Below are 17,282 nucleotides of genomic sequence, written 5' to 3' on the forward strand. Positions count from 1 at the left end.
AGTAATAAATCATTGATATCAAAGCATACGAGATTTACAATGTAATGAAACACTTGTACATATTTTATCATTGATATCATTGATATCATCGTGGGATTTGTGTACCCATCTCCTTGGAGTTTTCATGTATACACAAATGTTTATAAAAATTGAAGTACTATTGCAATAGCATATTCTTGACCGAAATGAAGTAAAATAATCCTGTATTATTTTTCCTCACGATAAACAGTTATCGAGATATCGTATGATGAATATTGAAAAAGTTGCTAAGTTTTCTTTGAATATCTCAAAAATTGTTTCAGACAACAGTTGTTCCAATTAATTAGTAGAAAAAGATGATATAATAAGAAATGTAGATTTCCGTTTAAAAAATTCGAGGTAACTGTCACGTGACGTTCAAGTTACTTTAATGCAAATAAACTTAATACAAATAAATATTTTATTAAAAGATCGCCTCTTCTAATTTAATTGTAGGATACATATCGATCCTGATTCATGACATCATTGTTTATTAAAAAAACTTGGGAATGCTATTTTTTTAAGGTGTTTCACATAGAGGATATTTTTTTCATGCCATAGAGGAAAAATGCATATACATACATAGGACATACGACGTTATGTGGGTAAAATTGCCGTATTTGTCAAAAATTTTATTGATATAGAAATATTTTAGTAGTCGCAGTTGCATTCAGTAGGCAATTGTTCCCAATATAGTAATGCTTTAATCAGTATTTCAGTAGGCAATTAAGTGTAAGTTTGCATTTTTATAGTATAATTTTGCATAAATAATTGCAATATCACTTATGCAAAGGTGGGACTAACCAGCGGCTATTAAATAATCCCAACTAGATCGTGACAATAGAGTTGCTATCAACATTTCATGGACTACAGTGTTGATTCTTTTCTTTGTCTTATCTTTTATCTGCTTTCTGGGATCGCTCGCGTACTATTCGACAAAGCGCATGATGTAAGTATAAAGGTGTTCCATTCCCGTGGATGCGCAGTCGTCAAAAATGATAGCCAATCAGAAATGGCCAGGAATGTTAGAATTCAATATGGCTGCTGACAGTGTCACACAGAATAAACAGTGTTGGTAAGGTTAAGTGTGCGTATTAAGAGAATGGCTGGCGACGGAGATTGATAGCAGGGGCCTCGAGAATACGGACGTGGAGCCTATTGAGGATATCTTGAAGAGGATATCTTGAAATATTATTCTTTTATTACAAATTTTAAGTTAAAATATATATTTTAATATATATTTAGTAATATATTTAGTAATATATATATTTAGTAATATATTTAGTAATATATATATTTTAATATATATTTAGTAATATTTAATATATATTAATAGAGCATTTGAATTTCGCGGCTGCATTCCTGGCCATTTTTCATTGGCCTACTACACATACGTCACTACGGATGACGCCATTATGCGCAATGGTACACCTTTATACTTACATCATGACAAAGCGGTAAAGACAAGGTAAAATCCAACGGTCTACAGTGGGGATGCTAAAGCCGCTGGAGAACTCGATCAGTATCGATAAGATAGGAGAACGCGTCAATTATCGACATTTTGATATCTTGCAGCACAATATTACTGTTACATTACTGTGTAATATTTCTATGTAACATATCAGTAATATTAATGTAATATTACATTGCAATATGTAATATTACCGCAATATTATAATATTACTGATATATTACGTGATATTATGTGCTATGTGGGTTATTACCCACGCAAAAATTTCCAGATAACCTCTTCTGTCAGATAAGAAAGTATTGTATGTACATACCATATATATGATCTCGTGTTCACGATGTTAGAATTCGGTCCGAGAAATTTATAGCCAATCGATTTGCAACTTTTACGAAAAAGCAGCAATTTTATTAGCTACACATTGCTCGGACCGAGATTTTGGATCGAATTCTAGAATCGTCGACACCATGGCTTTACCGACAATCTGACAGATGTTTGGCAGTAACATCTCTCGAGAAAGCCTGCAACTATTTTTACACGCCATGCTGATCTTTCTTTCGTCTTCTAGAATTGGATTTTTAGACTTGCGGTAATTAGAAGTAATCTTTTTTTCTAGGCTATTAATCTTAGTTCTAATTGCACGATATTGTTCTTATATGTTATCCCTAGACTAGTCTGGTCTCATTTTGTATATATCTAGTGTAGAATTTTTGTATCAAGCAAATATTGTCGTCAAGTATGCCAAAAATTAGTAAAATTTGTATTTTTTTTTGGTTTTTTTATATAAAGTCGACCAGAATAGTGTAGATTTTGCTGCGTACTTTAATTCCGTATAAGAATTTTGCATTTCTATAAAGCCAATTAAAAGATTAGTTCTAAACAAAAATGTTTGCTTGATACAAAAATTCTACACTAGATATATACAAAATGAGACCAGACTAGTCTAGGGATAACATATATAAGAACAATATCGTGCAATTAGAACTAAGATTAATAGCCTAGAAAAAAAGATTACTTCTAATACTGCCAAACATCTGTCAGATTGTCGGTAAAGCCATGGTGTCGACGATTCTAGAATTCGATCCAAAATCTCGGTCTGAGCAATGTGCAGCTAATAAAATTGCTGCTTTTTCGTAAAAGTTGCAAATCGATTGGCTATAAATTTCCCGGACCGAATTCTAACATCGTGAACACGAGATCATATATATGATATGTATATACAATACTTTCTTATCTGACAGAAGAGGTTATCTGGAAATTTTTGTGTGTCGCTATGAGTAAATCGATGTGATGAGAGATCTGTAACAAGTAATAAGTAAAGTATTCTTTCGAGAATAAGAGTGTGTTCATGAATCAGTGCAATCGACTATTCAATTTTCGAGGTCTCTTGTGGTATGAATAAGTGCTATAAAAAAATACCTTAATATTTTTATATAATAATAAACAAGAAGATTAAATTATCAATCTGTACACTGTAAAAAATTTACATGTAAAAATACAATTATTATAGTGGGTAAATTTACAACTTGTAGGTGAAATTATTACCTTACATAATAAGTAAACTGCTTGCTTTTAATTGTGTAAATTTTACAATTTCTTGTAATTTCTTATCATGAATAAATAAGTATTTGTAAAGAGTAAGAAAAAAGAATGATCTGTAAAAGTACATAAACATGCATATGTGTATTATATTTCTACACTTATTCTTTTTTTATCACTTTGCTACACTTATGTATGTAATTTTACATATTTTTTTACAGTATTGATTGTAGTAACAAATTATATGCTGTGCAACGGTCACAATGGCTGCGTTCAGCAGAAAAAGCTACTTTTGTAAAAAAAACAAAACAACTGTTATAAAATTCGTGAATCTAATTGGCGTATGCTCTTGAATTTACTTAAGATTAAGAGAATACGCCAATCAGATTCACGAATTTTTCAACAGGTGCAAAGTAGCTTTTTCTGCTGAACGTAGCTATTGTTATCTTTCAAATGGGTTCATATACGTAAGCTTGGTAAAAAGCCTATTTAGAGTATTAATAAGAGGATCCTAAAGTCATCTATTTTATCGTACATTCGAATATAGCTTCTGCGCTGGTAAATCTTTTTATTAGTTTGTATGCACAAGATAATGCCAGGATAAGTTGCGAACAGCATCACGTTTCAACTTTGTATCCACCTTCGATGGGCGATAATTTAGTTGATACAACTGTCTGACAGATATCCATTGTGCTGCAACTCAGTTGGATACAATAATATCATCAGCGACTGATATGGAAAACATTAAACCTATTCCTTCGCTGGAGTCAATATCCATACAAGAGTTATATGACAACTGGGAGCAAAATGCTCCGAAGATTAAGTTTGGTGAACATCAACTTTTCTATGATATAATTGGAGATGTCGGCGAATTTTTGCTTGAGAAAGCCAAGAAGGAATTACGGGAGACGCCAGAAGTTGTTGCCAAAGGTTTCAAGGAATTGAAAGAATTAATTTCAGGTAGCAAAAGTTGAATCGTACAAAAAATGTAGTTATCATTATATTAAAAAGCAAAATTGATAAAATAACTAAACGATGAAGAGTAAGAACAGGAAAATGTATAAGCGTAAATTATATTCAATAAATCTAGTTCTCCTATGTAGTAATCTCATGTGGTAATCGACAGCTCGTACGCACGATACACCTTGCTTTCTTTCTGCGTTCTCCTATTTTAGATGATTTTTAAGTCATTTTGTGAAAAAAAATTTAATATGAACATGTAGTCTCATAGGATCTTAGAAATACAAGGTATTAAAAATTCTTAAGAAAAATCCTAATAAAATAAAAAACAATATTTTTATACTGAATTTCGCTACTTTGAATATGATAAACTATAGATGCCTATTTGTTTCTGCGCAATCACTACGTTGTTAAACTTACTGCAACTTGAGATTATCATAATGTAACGAAGTAAGTCTCACAAAAGATATTGGTGTTACATTCTGCACTGTCATCGAAAGAAACGCGACATATATTTTATATAGTTGATATTATTATTGTAGCCGTTTTATTTTTTGATTCACTTTGCCGTTGATTTTGTTTGCAGAAATTATACGCAAATTATAATATTCCGTACACAAGCTACAGAATTGTAACCATTGTCTTTTTATTAAAATATCTCTTTTATTTCATTTCTTTAGAGGAACCTGATCTGCATGTACCGAAAGACATGGAGGACTTCCTCATAGTATTCTTGCGTCCATGCAAATGGTATGCTGAGAGCGCTTTTTCACTAGTAAGTCATATTTCGTAGTATTTTTAATATCACAAATTAATCTTGTTTTAAATTTGAATGTACATGTACTGGAATCTTTTGAGAATAGACCGTTCGAGGCTTCAGTACTCCAACCATCACATATCTGTGAAATTACCATTATCTGTTAAGTTTTGGATCGTAAAATAGTTTTGCCGACTAAAAAAACTGTATATCTTGCTCCAAGTTCATGCACAGATTGTAATGACACACACGGAAAGAATATGAATTACTATAAAACTTATTACAATATGTATAAGATATAGTAAGTGTTACCAACGAGTAGGTTGCACACGACTTATGATTGCGTGATTATATTGTTTCTATAGATATCGCACTCGCAACTTCGTATAGTAACTATCCCGTAACCCTATTCACACTAAGGGAAAGTAGCTTAGCGTGTGGTTTAGCACGTGCAAGAGATAGGATGTCCTCTTCCGAGATTTTCTTTTAGGAGGTTCTAGTGTATACATATAAACACGACAATAATAAAATTCTTAGAATTATATTATAGTCTAAACAATCGGACTTACCATAGAGATCCTCAGTTTTGCGTTGTATTCCCTCCTGAATATTGAGTCAATTAATTTTTGTATTATTAATTATCAGATATAAAATGCGAACTGAACTGCAAAGAAAACAGACAAAAAGTTATTTTCAGTTATTTACTAGATTAATTATAATTAATTAAACCTAGGAAATGTGGGCTAAATAATGACTGCCATGTTTTTGCAAAGGAAGGATTGCTATCAAATTGGCTGAGGTCGAGGTTAAAAATACATCCGATTGATTTTAGGGCATTCTGCAATTAATTCAGAATTTAACAATAATAACGAATTGCAAAATATTTTATTCAACAGATGCAACGGTATTACCGATTCCGTCAAACCTATTCACACCTATATAAAGATTTGTCTATCAGTAAAGAGAAAACTATAATGTGTGCCGGATTGGTGTGGTTTTTGCCGCTTCGTACTAAAGATGGATGCAGAGTGGTAGTGTTCAATTGTGGAAAATGGGATCCAAAGGAAATATCGGTCGATCAATGTATTAGAGGCTGGTTAGTCAACGTTTTTATGGCTTTTATAGAAAACAAAACTCAGGTTGGTCATCGAAAAGTATTTCTTCAATTGATTCAAGATAGATTAGCATTCGCTATAACAATACTTGAATTTACTCATACAGTTTTAGAGAAATTTGTAGGAATCTCTAGAGTGTCCCACAAATATATGCGTAAAATTTAAACAGTGAAATCTTGCTTTGTTTTTTAGATCGCGGGTGTGCATTTTATTTTAGACGTCGAAGGTACATCTTTTAGTCAGTTAAGGCACGCCACCGTGCCCTTGCTCAGAATGTTGTCACATTTTTTACAGAGATGTATGCCCTTTCGTATCAAAGGTGTGCACCTTGTGAATCAATCTCGTGTCGTCAACGTAGCACTCGCGTTGATGAAACCTTTCATGGAGGTGTGATCTTATGATTTATCTTTATAAATTGTCATGACAATTTTTTGTTGAATTTTGGAGCTTTAAAAATTTTATAACGTGATTATAACACAGGAGAAATATCGTAAACGGATTTACACTCATGGGATAAACTGGGAGTCCTTAATGACTCACATAGATAAAAGGGCATTGCCCAAGAAATATGGGGGTGAAATAGAAATGCCCGAAGAACAATACTGTGTTACATTATGGCAGAGTTTGCTTTATTTCGAACCTGCGTTTGTAGGTAATCATATACATATATTATAAATTAATGTTTCACTCACTATTTAAACCGTATCGATAAAATTATATTCTCCACTGCTTGAGGTAATATTTTTCACAATAATATTTCTGCCAGGGCTAGTCGAATAATATTGCTGGCTCTGAAAATTATATTTTGTTTCAGGTGAACTGCAATATGAATACAAAACTGATAAAGATAAGATGTAACAGCTGCGAAAATTGTCCGGTCAATATGTTACCATCGTTATTATGGTCATTATGATTATCAACTGTAGCATAAACGTACCTAATATCGTCTAACAAAATTAAATCTCAATTGAAGGCTATGTAATAGTTTTGTTTGTATGTAGTTTCGAATAAGAAAGGAAACATTTCTATTTTATTTGCAATAGATTAGAACGGTTAAAATCTAAAGATTTTAAATTTTGTTTGAAGACAAACAAAAATAGTAAAAATCGGGAAATTAATCAATGCATGTATACAAATATATATAAAGGTAACTTTAAAAACATATGAACACATAATTTTCTAAATATTTATAAAGCAACATTTATTATTTTTCATCATATATAAATTGTTAGGAAGTGTTTGGCATGTTTTCAAATTTGTGAATATGTGTATATGTTAAAGAATATCTTTATTGTATGTAACATATTTTAAAACATTTTAAAATGTTTATTTTGTCCACGAGATATCACGAGTAGTGATATGACGTGCTGGACAATATTAGGTGCATTTACCCAACACACAAAGTTGTAATAAAAGTTTTTAAATTTTTGGTGTTGGATACCTGATGATTTGGAACTCATAGTTGTTCGGTTGTTTGATTTTCAATTCGCAATTGCGTGGAAAGTGCTTTTTAGGGGAAACTGGAATAAGATAAAGTTAAGAGGATTTAGTGATACGAATACTATAACATAAAAAGTTTTTAAATTTGTTTCTACATACTTGTTTGTATTAGGTCCCTCAGCTGTATACAAATATTGTTAAAACATGTAATATACATTAACACGCAGAGCTGCGCTACTTATATTAATGTTTACAGTCTACGCTATAAGTCGTGCGCAAAACTTTTGATTACCATTATTTATATTCTAAGGGGATTAATATTCTTGGATCAACGTATATTTGTATTTTTATATGTAATTATGTTAAATTTGTGAGAGGATTATTTCTGCAATGTAAATTTCTTTTGTAAATAATTTTGCTGCACTTAAAGTTTTACGATGTCATGATCGATCTACGTTGATACTTTACTTGCTGTAAATGATAGAATTTTTAAGTTCTTTTCGCTTTAAAAAGAAATAAAAACAATTTGTTGTTATGGTATTAAATTATTTTTTATATTTCTCTAATGAAGTATGTAATTTCTCATGCTTTCTGCGAATTTTGAAAACAAATCTCGTATAACGCAAATTTTTATAGTAGGAATTACGTCCTGAGCATTCCGTGGTTTTCTTGTTTATTTTTACTTGCTCAGCTGTTTTATTTAAATGTTACGCAAAAATTTGTAACTTTCTCCGATTGCAATCTACTGGTTTTCATTATCTGCATCCGCAATAACTGAACGTACTTACTTCATTACATAAATTCAAACTATTCTTATAGGTACGTAAACATTCTACACTGATAAAAAACATATCTTAATTTTAAAAATATTACTTTACTCAAGAAAATTATTGATTAGGTGTGGCTTCTAAAAGCTTATTAACTTAAATTTAAGAAATAATAACCAATTAAAACATGCATTTCTTTAATTTAAATATTTATTAAATATCCAAGAGTAGATAATTTTTAATTGAAAAAATTTTACTTTAATTCTATAAAATGTTTACTAAAATGGCGAGAAGTAGAGAGACTTATGAAAAAAGTTGCGGTCGCGTAAGCCGCGGACGGACAGCGGCGCGCCTCCCTATTTCTCACCACGCACCGCCTCGAACGACGGCCGGTGGGCGGGCGGATCTCACCGCGCGCTTGCATTGGCCAGTAGGCTAGTAGGTTGGGCTAATACGGCGATTTTTTACATCAATATCTCGATAACTATTCTTCCAAGTGGAAAATGGTAGAGGACTTTCCTGTTTGGCTTAGTCCCCTCTATTTTTTCGTGAACGGCGGTTAAAAAGTTGCGTAGCACCCTGTATAATGTTTGTAAGTCGATGTGTCGTATCCGCGCAATAGAATATTATCAATATTTTATTCGGTTCACGACGGCAGCGTGTGGATTTAAATACGCAATGTCAATGTGGCGTAGACCTCTATAAATATTCTATGGTTATATCTATTCATTTACTACATGTTGCATATTGTTAAAATATAATCGTCTGTAATATAATCTAATAATCCAGATAGCTAAATCTGATGTCTGCTGCAAATCTGTCAATAAAATACTAATTGAAATATAACCAGACTTGAGCATTATTCGTTACATGCTATCGCCTACACTGGGAACATCTCTTTTTCGCGACACATTAGTCCACATTTAAATTTCTTTTCTACAAGTAAGCAAAAAAGTGGAAAAGAGACGGGGAGGGATGAAAAGAGTGCGGGAAAATACAACAATATATGTAAGAGAGTAGAGTAACAAGATATGTAGAGAGAGAACGCAAGAGTGAAAAAGAAAGAGAAAGATAGAATCCTAGTGAGAGGAATCAAGAGAGTCATAGAGAGAACGAGATAAACGGAAACAAATGACACAAAGTAATACATAAATATTTCATCCACATAAAGCTTATTTGTAATATTTGTTCTACACAAATAAGAAATTATCTTTTAATATTATTTGTTATTCGTTATCTGTTACATTCAAAGTGTAACAAATTGATGAACTCAGAATATAACAGACGCAAGTGTGGGAAAGGGGGAGGGAAACTTACAAATCGCGTATTCGACAGTTTTGTGTACGGCCGACAACCCTTATCGGCGTGCCGTTCAACAAAGTCGAAGAAATAGACGCGTAGACAACATCTTTATACTGTTATTGCGACAAATATTATCATATGCCTCGACGGACGAATTGGCGAGACGCCTGCCTAGAGCGTAGAAAGGTCCAAGTACAAACCCTGGCTGAGGTAATATTTTTCGTAATAAATTTTCTGTGTTATTGAAGATGCCAGGTATCGTCAAGAAAACACTGACGTTGTTTATTATCGCTGGCGACATTAAAGAATTCTGATTAATAGAATATTTATATTATTAAACTATTATGACATAAGCATTGACACCGTCTTTCCAGACTTATAAAAAAAAGATAACTATAGTATTAGGAGACAGAAACAAATAATAATAAAAGTAGAAATAAAAATTATAGATATTTTGGAAATGGTAAGTCGCCAGTGATCAAAGAAATATAGTCAAGAGTTAGAACGACTTTTGCTGGCAAGTAATTTTTGTTTAATAAATTTAAATTACGACATTTCGACGTTCTAACTCTTGACTATAAAAAGTATAGGTCACATCACAATTTATATATTTTTGTTACGTGTCTTGCGTTAGCCATGACAACTTAACTGTAATTTATTCGACTTTCTAGCAGCTTGTAGCAGACTCATCAAAAATTTCACAGTCACAGAAATATTTCAGTAGTACAGTTGCATTGTTTACTGCAATTTTTCACGTTTTTCTTAAGCAGAGAATGTTTTTCTATAAATGTATTAGTCTTAGAATAATATTATGAATGTTAATATAACACCAATGTGAATACATCGTCAGTTCGCATGCATTATTAAACGTTCCGTAACGCTCCACGCACGTAAAGGTGGGAAAGAAACCTCTAGCTCTCCAATTGTACTCACTGGACTGTTTTAATGCAGTGTCTATTGACAATTCGTGCACTACGGTGCTAACCCTATTCAGCCTGATCTTTTCCTTTCTGTTTTCTGGGATTCGCTCGCGCACTATTCGTGACGGGTAGAAACGAAGGCCAATGAACCAATATCCGATCTACAGTCATCGACTTTCGTGTCTTTTCTAATAATATTAAAACATTACGGTGTAAGTGAGTTGCAGCCTCGACGATGAGAGATCTGTACCATAATTCTGTAACACATGAAAATTGCTTCGAGACTAAGGGCATACTTTGCCCCTAGGTGTGAATCTGGACTTAACCCGAGTCGAGTCGTTGGCGATCTGTCTATTAATCTGTGCTAAAGGTATGCTAGCGACTCCAAGAATCGGTGTGCGATTGTTCAATTTTCGAGATCTCTGTGAGATTGCTGAAGTAGTATATTCTGGTGTAAATATTTTCTTATTTCTTTATATCCTAGAGTTTGTGCTTAACTCCCCTAGGGGTTGCAAGGCACTTTTCGAGGGAGTGTTCCCGAACCCTTTACACTTTTAAAGTTAATCTATTTTTCGCTTGCGTGAAGGAGTCGTGTGCCCCGTGGCTTATGCCGGCACACGCCTGCTCCACCCTCCTCACTCACACGCACACGCTCGCGTGCGCCTCGACTTCCGTTTCCTTGACATGGTGCTTCTTTGTTTCACACAACTTCCCTCTAACTGACCAACCCCCCTCCCTCCCTCTCTTTCTCCTCCCACACGCCCCTCTCTGCTCCTCTTTCTCTCTCCAGGTCTCTCAGCCACTCTTTCCCTTTTCCCTTCACTCCCAGAATGCTTCCCGTCTCTTACTGCCAGCTACCACCGTTACTGTTCTCCCACTCACCTTCTACACTCCTCCCACACATGCTCCCATCTTTCTTCTCCTAGTCCACATAACTACATTTCCTCTCCTTCTCTTTCCTCCATTACTGCCCCCCTCTCATTTCGTTGCCCAGTCTACTTCTCACTATTCTCCTCCACCTATTTTCCCCTCATCCTTTTTTGAGGTTCGGAATGCCCTCTCTTTACCTCCTTTATCTTGCTTTCCTTCCATCTCCAATTTATCCTTTTCTCCCTTCCACCTCCTATTCTAAATCCCACTATCTTCGTTTTTCCTATGTTCACTTCCATACCTTTTCTCTCTAGGTATCTCTCTAATTTTGCTATCATCGCTCTCATTCCCTTTTTCTCTTCTACTAACACCGCCACATTGTCTGCATATCCCAACGTGTATATCTTCTCATCCTCCTCTTTCCACATCCTCCCTTTTTTAACATCTTTTCCATATCTGCCACGAGCAGGTTAAACATGACCGAACTCAGCGGGAATTCTTGCCTTACTCGGCGCACGTAACTTTATGTGGCCCCAAAAACTTCGACGCAAGTTTCAACCCTGGGACCTGCTGCGTCCGCTTAACGGCAACTCAGATCGCCTTAGCAATACGACAATGCTTTCTTCCATTTCTTGTTAAATCCTCGTCGGTTCTCTTCTTGGACCTTGGCAATCACTTTCGCCACTTGTGTATGCAGTTCGTCACGTCCTTCTCGAAAAGATGCAGCCCATTCCTTCTCAAGTAGTTCTCTTGTGTTAGTCCTCGTGTAGTCGCATGTCGACTCCAAACTACGTCGCGATACTCCTGTAGCTTGTAAAATTAACATAGCGTGTGTGTTAACGAAATATCACGTTTCAACTTTGTATCCACCTTCGATGGGCGATAACTTAGTTGATACAACTGTCTGACAGATGTCATCTGCGACTGATATGGAAAACATTAAACTTATTCCTTCGCTGAAGTCAATATCCAAACAAGAGTTATACGACAACTGGGAGAAAAATGCTCCAAAAATTATGTTTGGTGAACATCAACTTTCCTTAGATATAAGTGAAGATGTCGGCGAATTTTTTCGTGAGAAAGCCAAGAAGGAATTGCGGGAGACGCCAGAAATTGTCGCCCAAGGTTTCAAGGAATTGAAAGAATTAATATCAGGTAGTAAAAGTTGAATCGTACAAAAATGTAGTTATCATTATGTTAAAAAGAAAAATTGGTAAACTAACTAAACGATGAAGAGTAAGAACAGGAAAATGTATAAATGCGTAAATTATATTCAATAAATCTAGTTCTCCTATGCAGTAATCTCATGTGGTAATCGACAGCTCGTACGCACGATACTCCATGCTTTCTTTCTGCGTTCTCCTATTTTAGGTGATTTTTAAGTCATTTTATGAAAAGAAATTTAATATGAACATGTAGTCTTAAAGGCTCTTATTGTTAGAAATACAAGGTATTAAAAATTCTTAAGAAAAATCCTAATAAAATAAAAAACAATATTTTTATACTGAATTTCGCTACTTTGAATATGATAAACTATAGATGCCTATTTGTTTCTGCGCAATCACGACGTTGTTGAAATTACTGCAACTTGAGATTATCATAATGTAACGAAGTAAGTCTCACAAAAAGATATTGGTTACATTCTGCACTGTCATCGAAAGAAACGCGACATACACTTTATATAGTTGATACTATTATAATATTATAATCGTTTAATTTTTTATCCACTTTGCCGTTGATTTTTTTTCATAAATTATATGCAAATTATAATATTTTGTACACATGCTACAGAATTGTAACCATTGTCTTTTTATTAAAATATCTCTTTTATTTCATTTCTTTAGAGGAACCTGATCTGCATGTACCGAAAGACATGGAGGACTTCCTCATAGTATTCTTGCGTCCATGCAAATGGTATGCGAAGAGCGCTTTCACACTAGTAAGTCATATTTCGTAGTATTTTTAATATCCCAAATTAATCTTGTTTTAAATATATTATATTAATCATTAAATATAAAATGCGCACTGAACTGCAAAGAAAGCAGGTAAAAAGTTATTTTCAGTCATTTACTAGATTAATTATTAATTAAACCTTGAAAATATGTGCTAAATAATGGCGGCCTTAATGTTTTTGCAAAGGAAGGATCGCTCCCAAATTAGCTGTGGTCGAAGTTAAAAATACATCCGATTGATTCTAGGTCGTTCTGCAATTAATACAGAATTTTACAATAACAATAAATTGCTCAAACATTTTATTCAACAGATGAAACGGTATTACCGATTCCGTTTAACCCATTCACACCTATATAAAGATTTGACTATTAGTAAAGAGAAAACTGCAATTTGTGCCGGCTTGGTGTGGCCACTGCCGCTTCGTACTAAAGATGGATGCAGGGTGGTAGTGGTCGATTGTGGAAAATGGGATCCGAAGGAAGTGTCGGTCGATGAATGTCTTAAAGGCATCATAATGGGCTTGTTTTTAACGTTTGTGGAATACAAAACTCAGGTTTGTCATCGGAAAGTATTTCTTCAATTGATTCAAAATAGATTGGCATTCACTATAAAAATACATAAAATTAGTCATAAATTTTTAGAGAAATTTGTAGCAATCTCTAGAGCGTCCCACAAATATATGCATGAAATTTTAACAGTAAAATCTTACTTTGTTTTTTAGATCGCGGGTGTACATGTTATTTTAGACGTCGAAGGTACATCTTTTGGTCAGTTAAAGCACGCCACAGCGTCCTTGATCAAAACGCTGTCACATTTTTTACAGAGATGTTTGCCCATTCGTAACAAAGGTATCCACATTGTGAATCAATCTCGTGTCGTCAAAATAGCACTCGCGTTGGTTAAACCTTTCACGGAGGTGTGATCTTATGGTCTTATGATTCATCTTTATAAATTATCATGACAATTTTGTGTTGAATTTTAAAACTTTAAAATTTTTATAACGTGATTATAACACAGGATAAATATCGCAAACGGATTTACGTTCATGGGACAAACTGGAAGTCCTTAATGACTCACATAGATAAAAGGGCATTGCCTAAGAAATATGATGGTGATATAGAAATGCCCAAAGAAGAATGCGGTGTTGCGTTATGGCAGAATTTGCTTTATCTCGAACCTGCGTTTTTAGGTAATCATATACATATATTATAAATTAATGTTTCACTCACTATTTAAACCGTATCGATATAATTATATTCTTCGCTGCTTGAGGTAATATTTTTTGCAATAATATTTCTGCCAGTGCTAGTCGAATAATATTGCTGGCTCTGAAAATTATATTTTGTTTCAGCTGAACTGCAATATGGATACAAAACTGATAAAGATAAGATGTAACAGCTGCAAAAATTGTCCGATCAATCGTTATTCTGGTCATTATGGTTATTAACTATGGCATAAACGTACCTAATATCGTCTAACAAAATTCAATCTCAATTAAAGGCTATGTATTAATTTTCTTTGTATGTAGTTTCGAATAAGAAAGAAAACATTTCTATTTTATTTATAATAGATTAGAACGGTTAAAATCTAAAGATTTTTATATCTTGCTTATATGTAACATATTTTAAAACATTTTAAAATGTTTATTTTGTTCACGAGATATCACGAGTAGTGATATTTCGTGCTGGGCAATATCAGGTGCATTTACCCAACGCACAAAGTTGTAATAAAAAAGTTTTTAAATTTTTGGTGTTGGATACCTGATGATTTGGAACTCATAGTTGTTCGGTTGTTTGATTTTCAATTCGCAATTGCGTGGAAAGTGCTTTTTAGGGGAAACTGGAATAAGATATAGTTAAGAGGATTTAGTGATACGACTACTATAACATAAAAAGTTTTTTGTTTCTACATACTTGTTTGTATTTAGGTCCCTCAGCTGTATACAAATATTGTTAAAACATGTAATATACATTAACACGCAGAGCTGCGCTACTTGTATTAGTGTTTACAGTCTATACGCTATAAGTCGTGCGCAAAACTTTTGATTATCATTATTTATATTCTAAGGGGATTAATATTCTTGGATTTTAAGAATACATTTTTATATGTAATTATGTTAAATTTGTGAGAAGATTATTTCTGCGATGTAGATTTATTTTGTGAATAATTTTGCTGAACTTAAAATTTTACGATGTCATGATCGTTCTACGTTGATACTTTGCTTGTTGTATTTGATAGAATTTTTAAGCCCTTTTCGCTTTAAAAGGAAATAAAAACAATTTGTTGTATCGTATATAAAAAGTATCATGTGTATAAAAGTATACGGATGATTTATTTGCTGCGTAAGAAAAGTGACGTCTAAATTATACTTTCGTAGAATGAACTCATACAAGCGTGCCTCATACGTATTCGATTATAGTAAATATGCACCAGCAGACTTGTTGTAAAATTCTGTCAAGCAAGAATATCTTCTGGTAACACCTGTTAATCATTAAAAGGAAAATAGCACAAGCGTGCGAGGAAATTAAGCTGACGTCACACAATGTATAATTTTCTGTGTAACTTATTATTAGCTGTATGCTGCTTGATTTGCCGCATGAAGCGCTGTATAAAGCTATCAGACGAGGCTGATTGTTCTAATAGATTAGCTGTATGTGTATCAAATGTACAATATGTACGAACGACAACTTCTATATTTAAATGGAATTTACTATTATAATTTTTAATAACTTTTAATAACATTTTAATAACTTTTAAGAATTTTTATTTAAACGCTGTAGATTCACTGTTCATTATATATTGGTTATAATTTATATTGAATGACACAGTAACACGGAATGAAGATAACGAAACATGAAATAGTCACGTAATCATTTCCGACAAAATGATTGGTGCATGCAAGGAAGCGAGCAGGAGATAATGCATCGTACCAAACAGGGAAATTATAGTTAGATGCCCGCGCTCAATGTACCAAGACGTCTGGCAGGTACAAGAACAAGCATAGCAACATTCAAGGTAGCACAATAATTGATATCAACGCGGTGTTCCTCGAGGCGATCGATTCATCGACCATTTTTTGGATTTCTTCGTAGCTAGAGAAGTGCGTTTCCGTAAGTGCGTATTGCATCATCCGGAAGAGATGGTAATCCGACGGTGCCGACTCTGGAGAGTACACTAGATAGCGATAGGACTTCTCATTCGAGGTCTAGAGATGTTTGCTTCACGCTTTTTGTATTATAACAGGCGGTCGAGCGCATTATGCAAAAGAATTATTTTGCATCGATTGTTGACTAAGAATAATCTTTTTTGCATCAACACGTCATTCAATCGGCATAATTGCTGTTGGCCGCGACCAGATGTGACGTTTGAGCTGGATTGTCATCGAGCCATTCTTGCAGCTCAACATCTTTAAATTTTATCGGCTAACTAGGACGCTTTTATCTCTCATGTCAAAATCACCGTTTCGAAAGCGTTTAAACTAACCTCTACTTGTTTTTTTCGATGAAGTTTTATCATCATACACTTCGGATAATAAGCGATGCGTTTCAGTTGCGGTTTTCTTGAGGTCGAAGTAGTGAAGAAGCACATGTTGGAAAAATAGCTTATCGCGATTCATTTTCAATCGATTGGAAAATGTCTTTGGCGTCGAGAAATCTAATCTGTAAGAACTAAATTACTTTCAGCAATGTCCAAACTGTAAAAGACATGCGACTTCACCGTCAAAACTCGCCAGCGTTGGAGCCGGCACATTCTGGTAGCGAGCAGCAGGAATTAAGTTTCTTTTTACCACCTAATATAATATTTATAACATAATAATCGCAATTCGTTATTTCTTATGGTGTACACATTACTGTAAATATCGATTACTTTGTAAATAATTACAGAAGTGTACTATTTAGAGATTACGAAAAAATTACAATCTATAATAGTCGTCTTTTCCACATGGCCCTGGTTTAGCCTATAATTGTCAAAAGTTTTATTGATATAGAAATATTTTAATAGCCGCAGTTGCATTCAGTACGCAATTGTTCGCAATGTTATAATTTTCTCTTCGTTCTTTCAGTAGGCAATCAAATATAATTGCGTTTTTATAGAATTATTTTGCATAACTAATTACATGTTTCGCAATATCATATTCACGTAAGGTGGAAGAGCTGCGGCTATTAAATGATT

At 33.8% G+C, this 17,282-nt stretch overlaps 2 protein-coding genes across 4 annotated transcripts; both read left to right on the forward strand.

Annotated features, from left to right (window-relative positions):
• Positions 1-844: 844 nt before the first annotated feature.
• On the forward strand, positions 845-6,987 carry LOC105567375 (alpha-tocopherol transfer protein-like). Of its 3 annotated transcripts, XM_012022210.1 has the most exons (8): positions 1,649-1,790; positions 2,728-2,878; positions 3,707-3,985; positions 4,666-4,760; positions 5,639-5,881; positions 6,050-6,244; positions 6,338-6,509; positions 6,672-6,987. In XM_012022210.1, exons 3-8 carry the CDS (start codon positions 3,760-3,762, stop codon positions 6,713-6,715), a joined length of 975 nt encoding a protein of 324 aa, XP_011877600.1. In that variant the 5' UTR covers positions 1,649-1,790; positions 2,728-2,878; positions 3,707-3,759; the 3' UTR covers positions 6,716-6,987. The 3 variants fall into 3 exon arrangements, with proteins under 3 accessions (XP_011877602.1, XP_011877601.1, XP_011877600.1); XM_012022212.1 differs by lacking the exons at positions 1,649-1,790; positions 2,728-2,878 and adding an exon at positions 845-967; XM_012022211.1 differs by lacking the exons at positions 1,649-1,790; positions 2,728-2,878 and adding an exon at positions 1,355-1,486.
• Positions 6,988-10,288: 3,301 nt separating this feature from the next.
• LOC105567374 (clavesin-1-like) lies at positions 10,289-15,631 on the forward strand. The gene is made up of 7 exons (XM_012022209.1): positions 10,289-10,656; positions 12,068-12,311; positions 13,001-13,095; positions 13,420-13,662; positions 13,831-14,025; positions 14,127-14,298; positions 14,461-15,631. Exons 2-7 carry the CDS (start codon positions 12,068-12,070, stop codon positions 14,502-14,504), a joined length of 993 nt encoding a protein of 330 aa, XP_011877599.1. The 5' UTR covers positions 10,289-10,656; the 3' UTR covers positions 14,505-15,631.
• Positions 15,632-17,282: the final 1,651 nt, after the last annotated feature.

This window comes from Vollenhovia emeryi, unplaced genomic scaffold (genome assembly GCF_000949405.1).
Source record: "Vollenhovia emeryi isolate VEMERY1.0 unplaced genomic scaffold, V.emery_V1.0 DF939138.1, whole genome shotgun sequence".
Lineage (NCBI taxonomy): Eukaryota > Metazoa > Arthropoda > Insecta > Hymenoptera > Formicidae > Vollenhovia > Vollenhovia emeryi.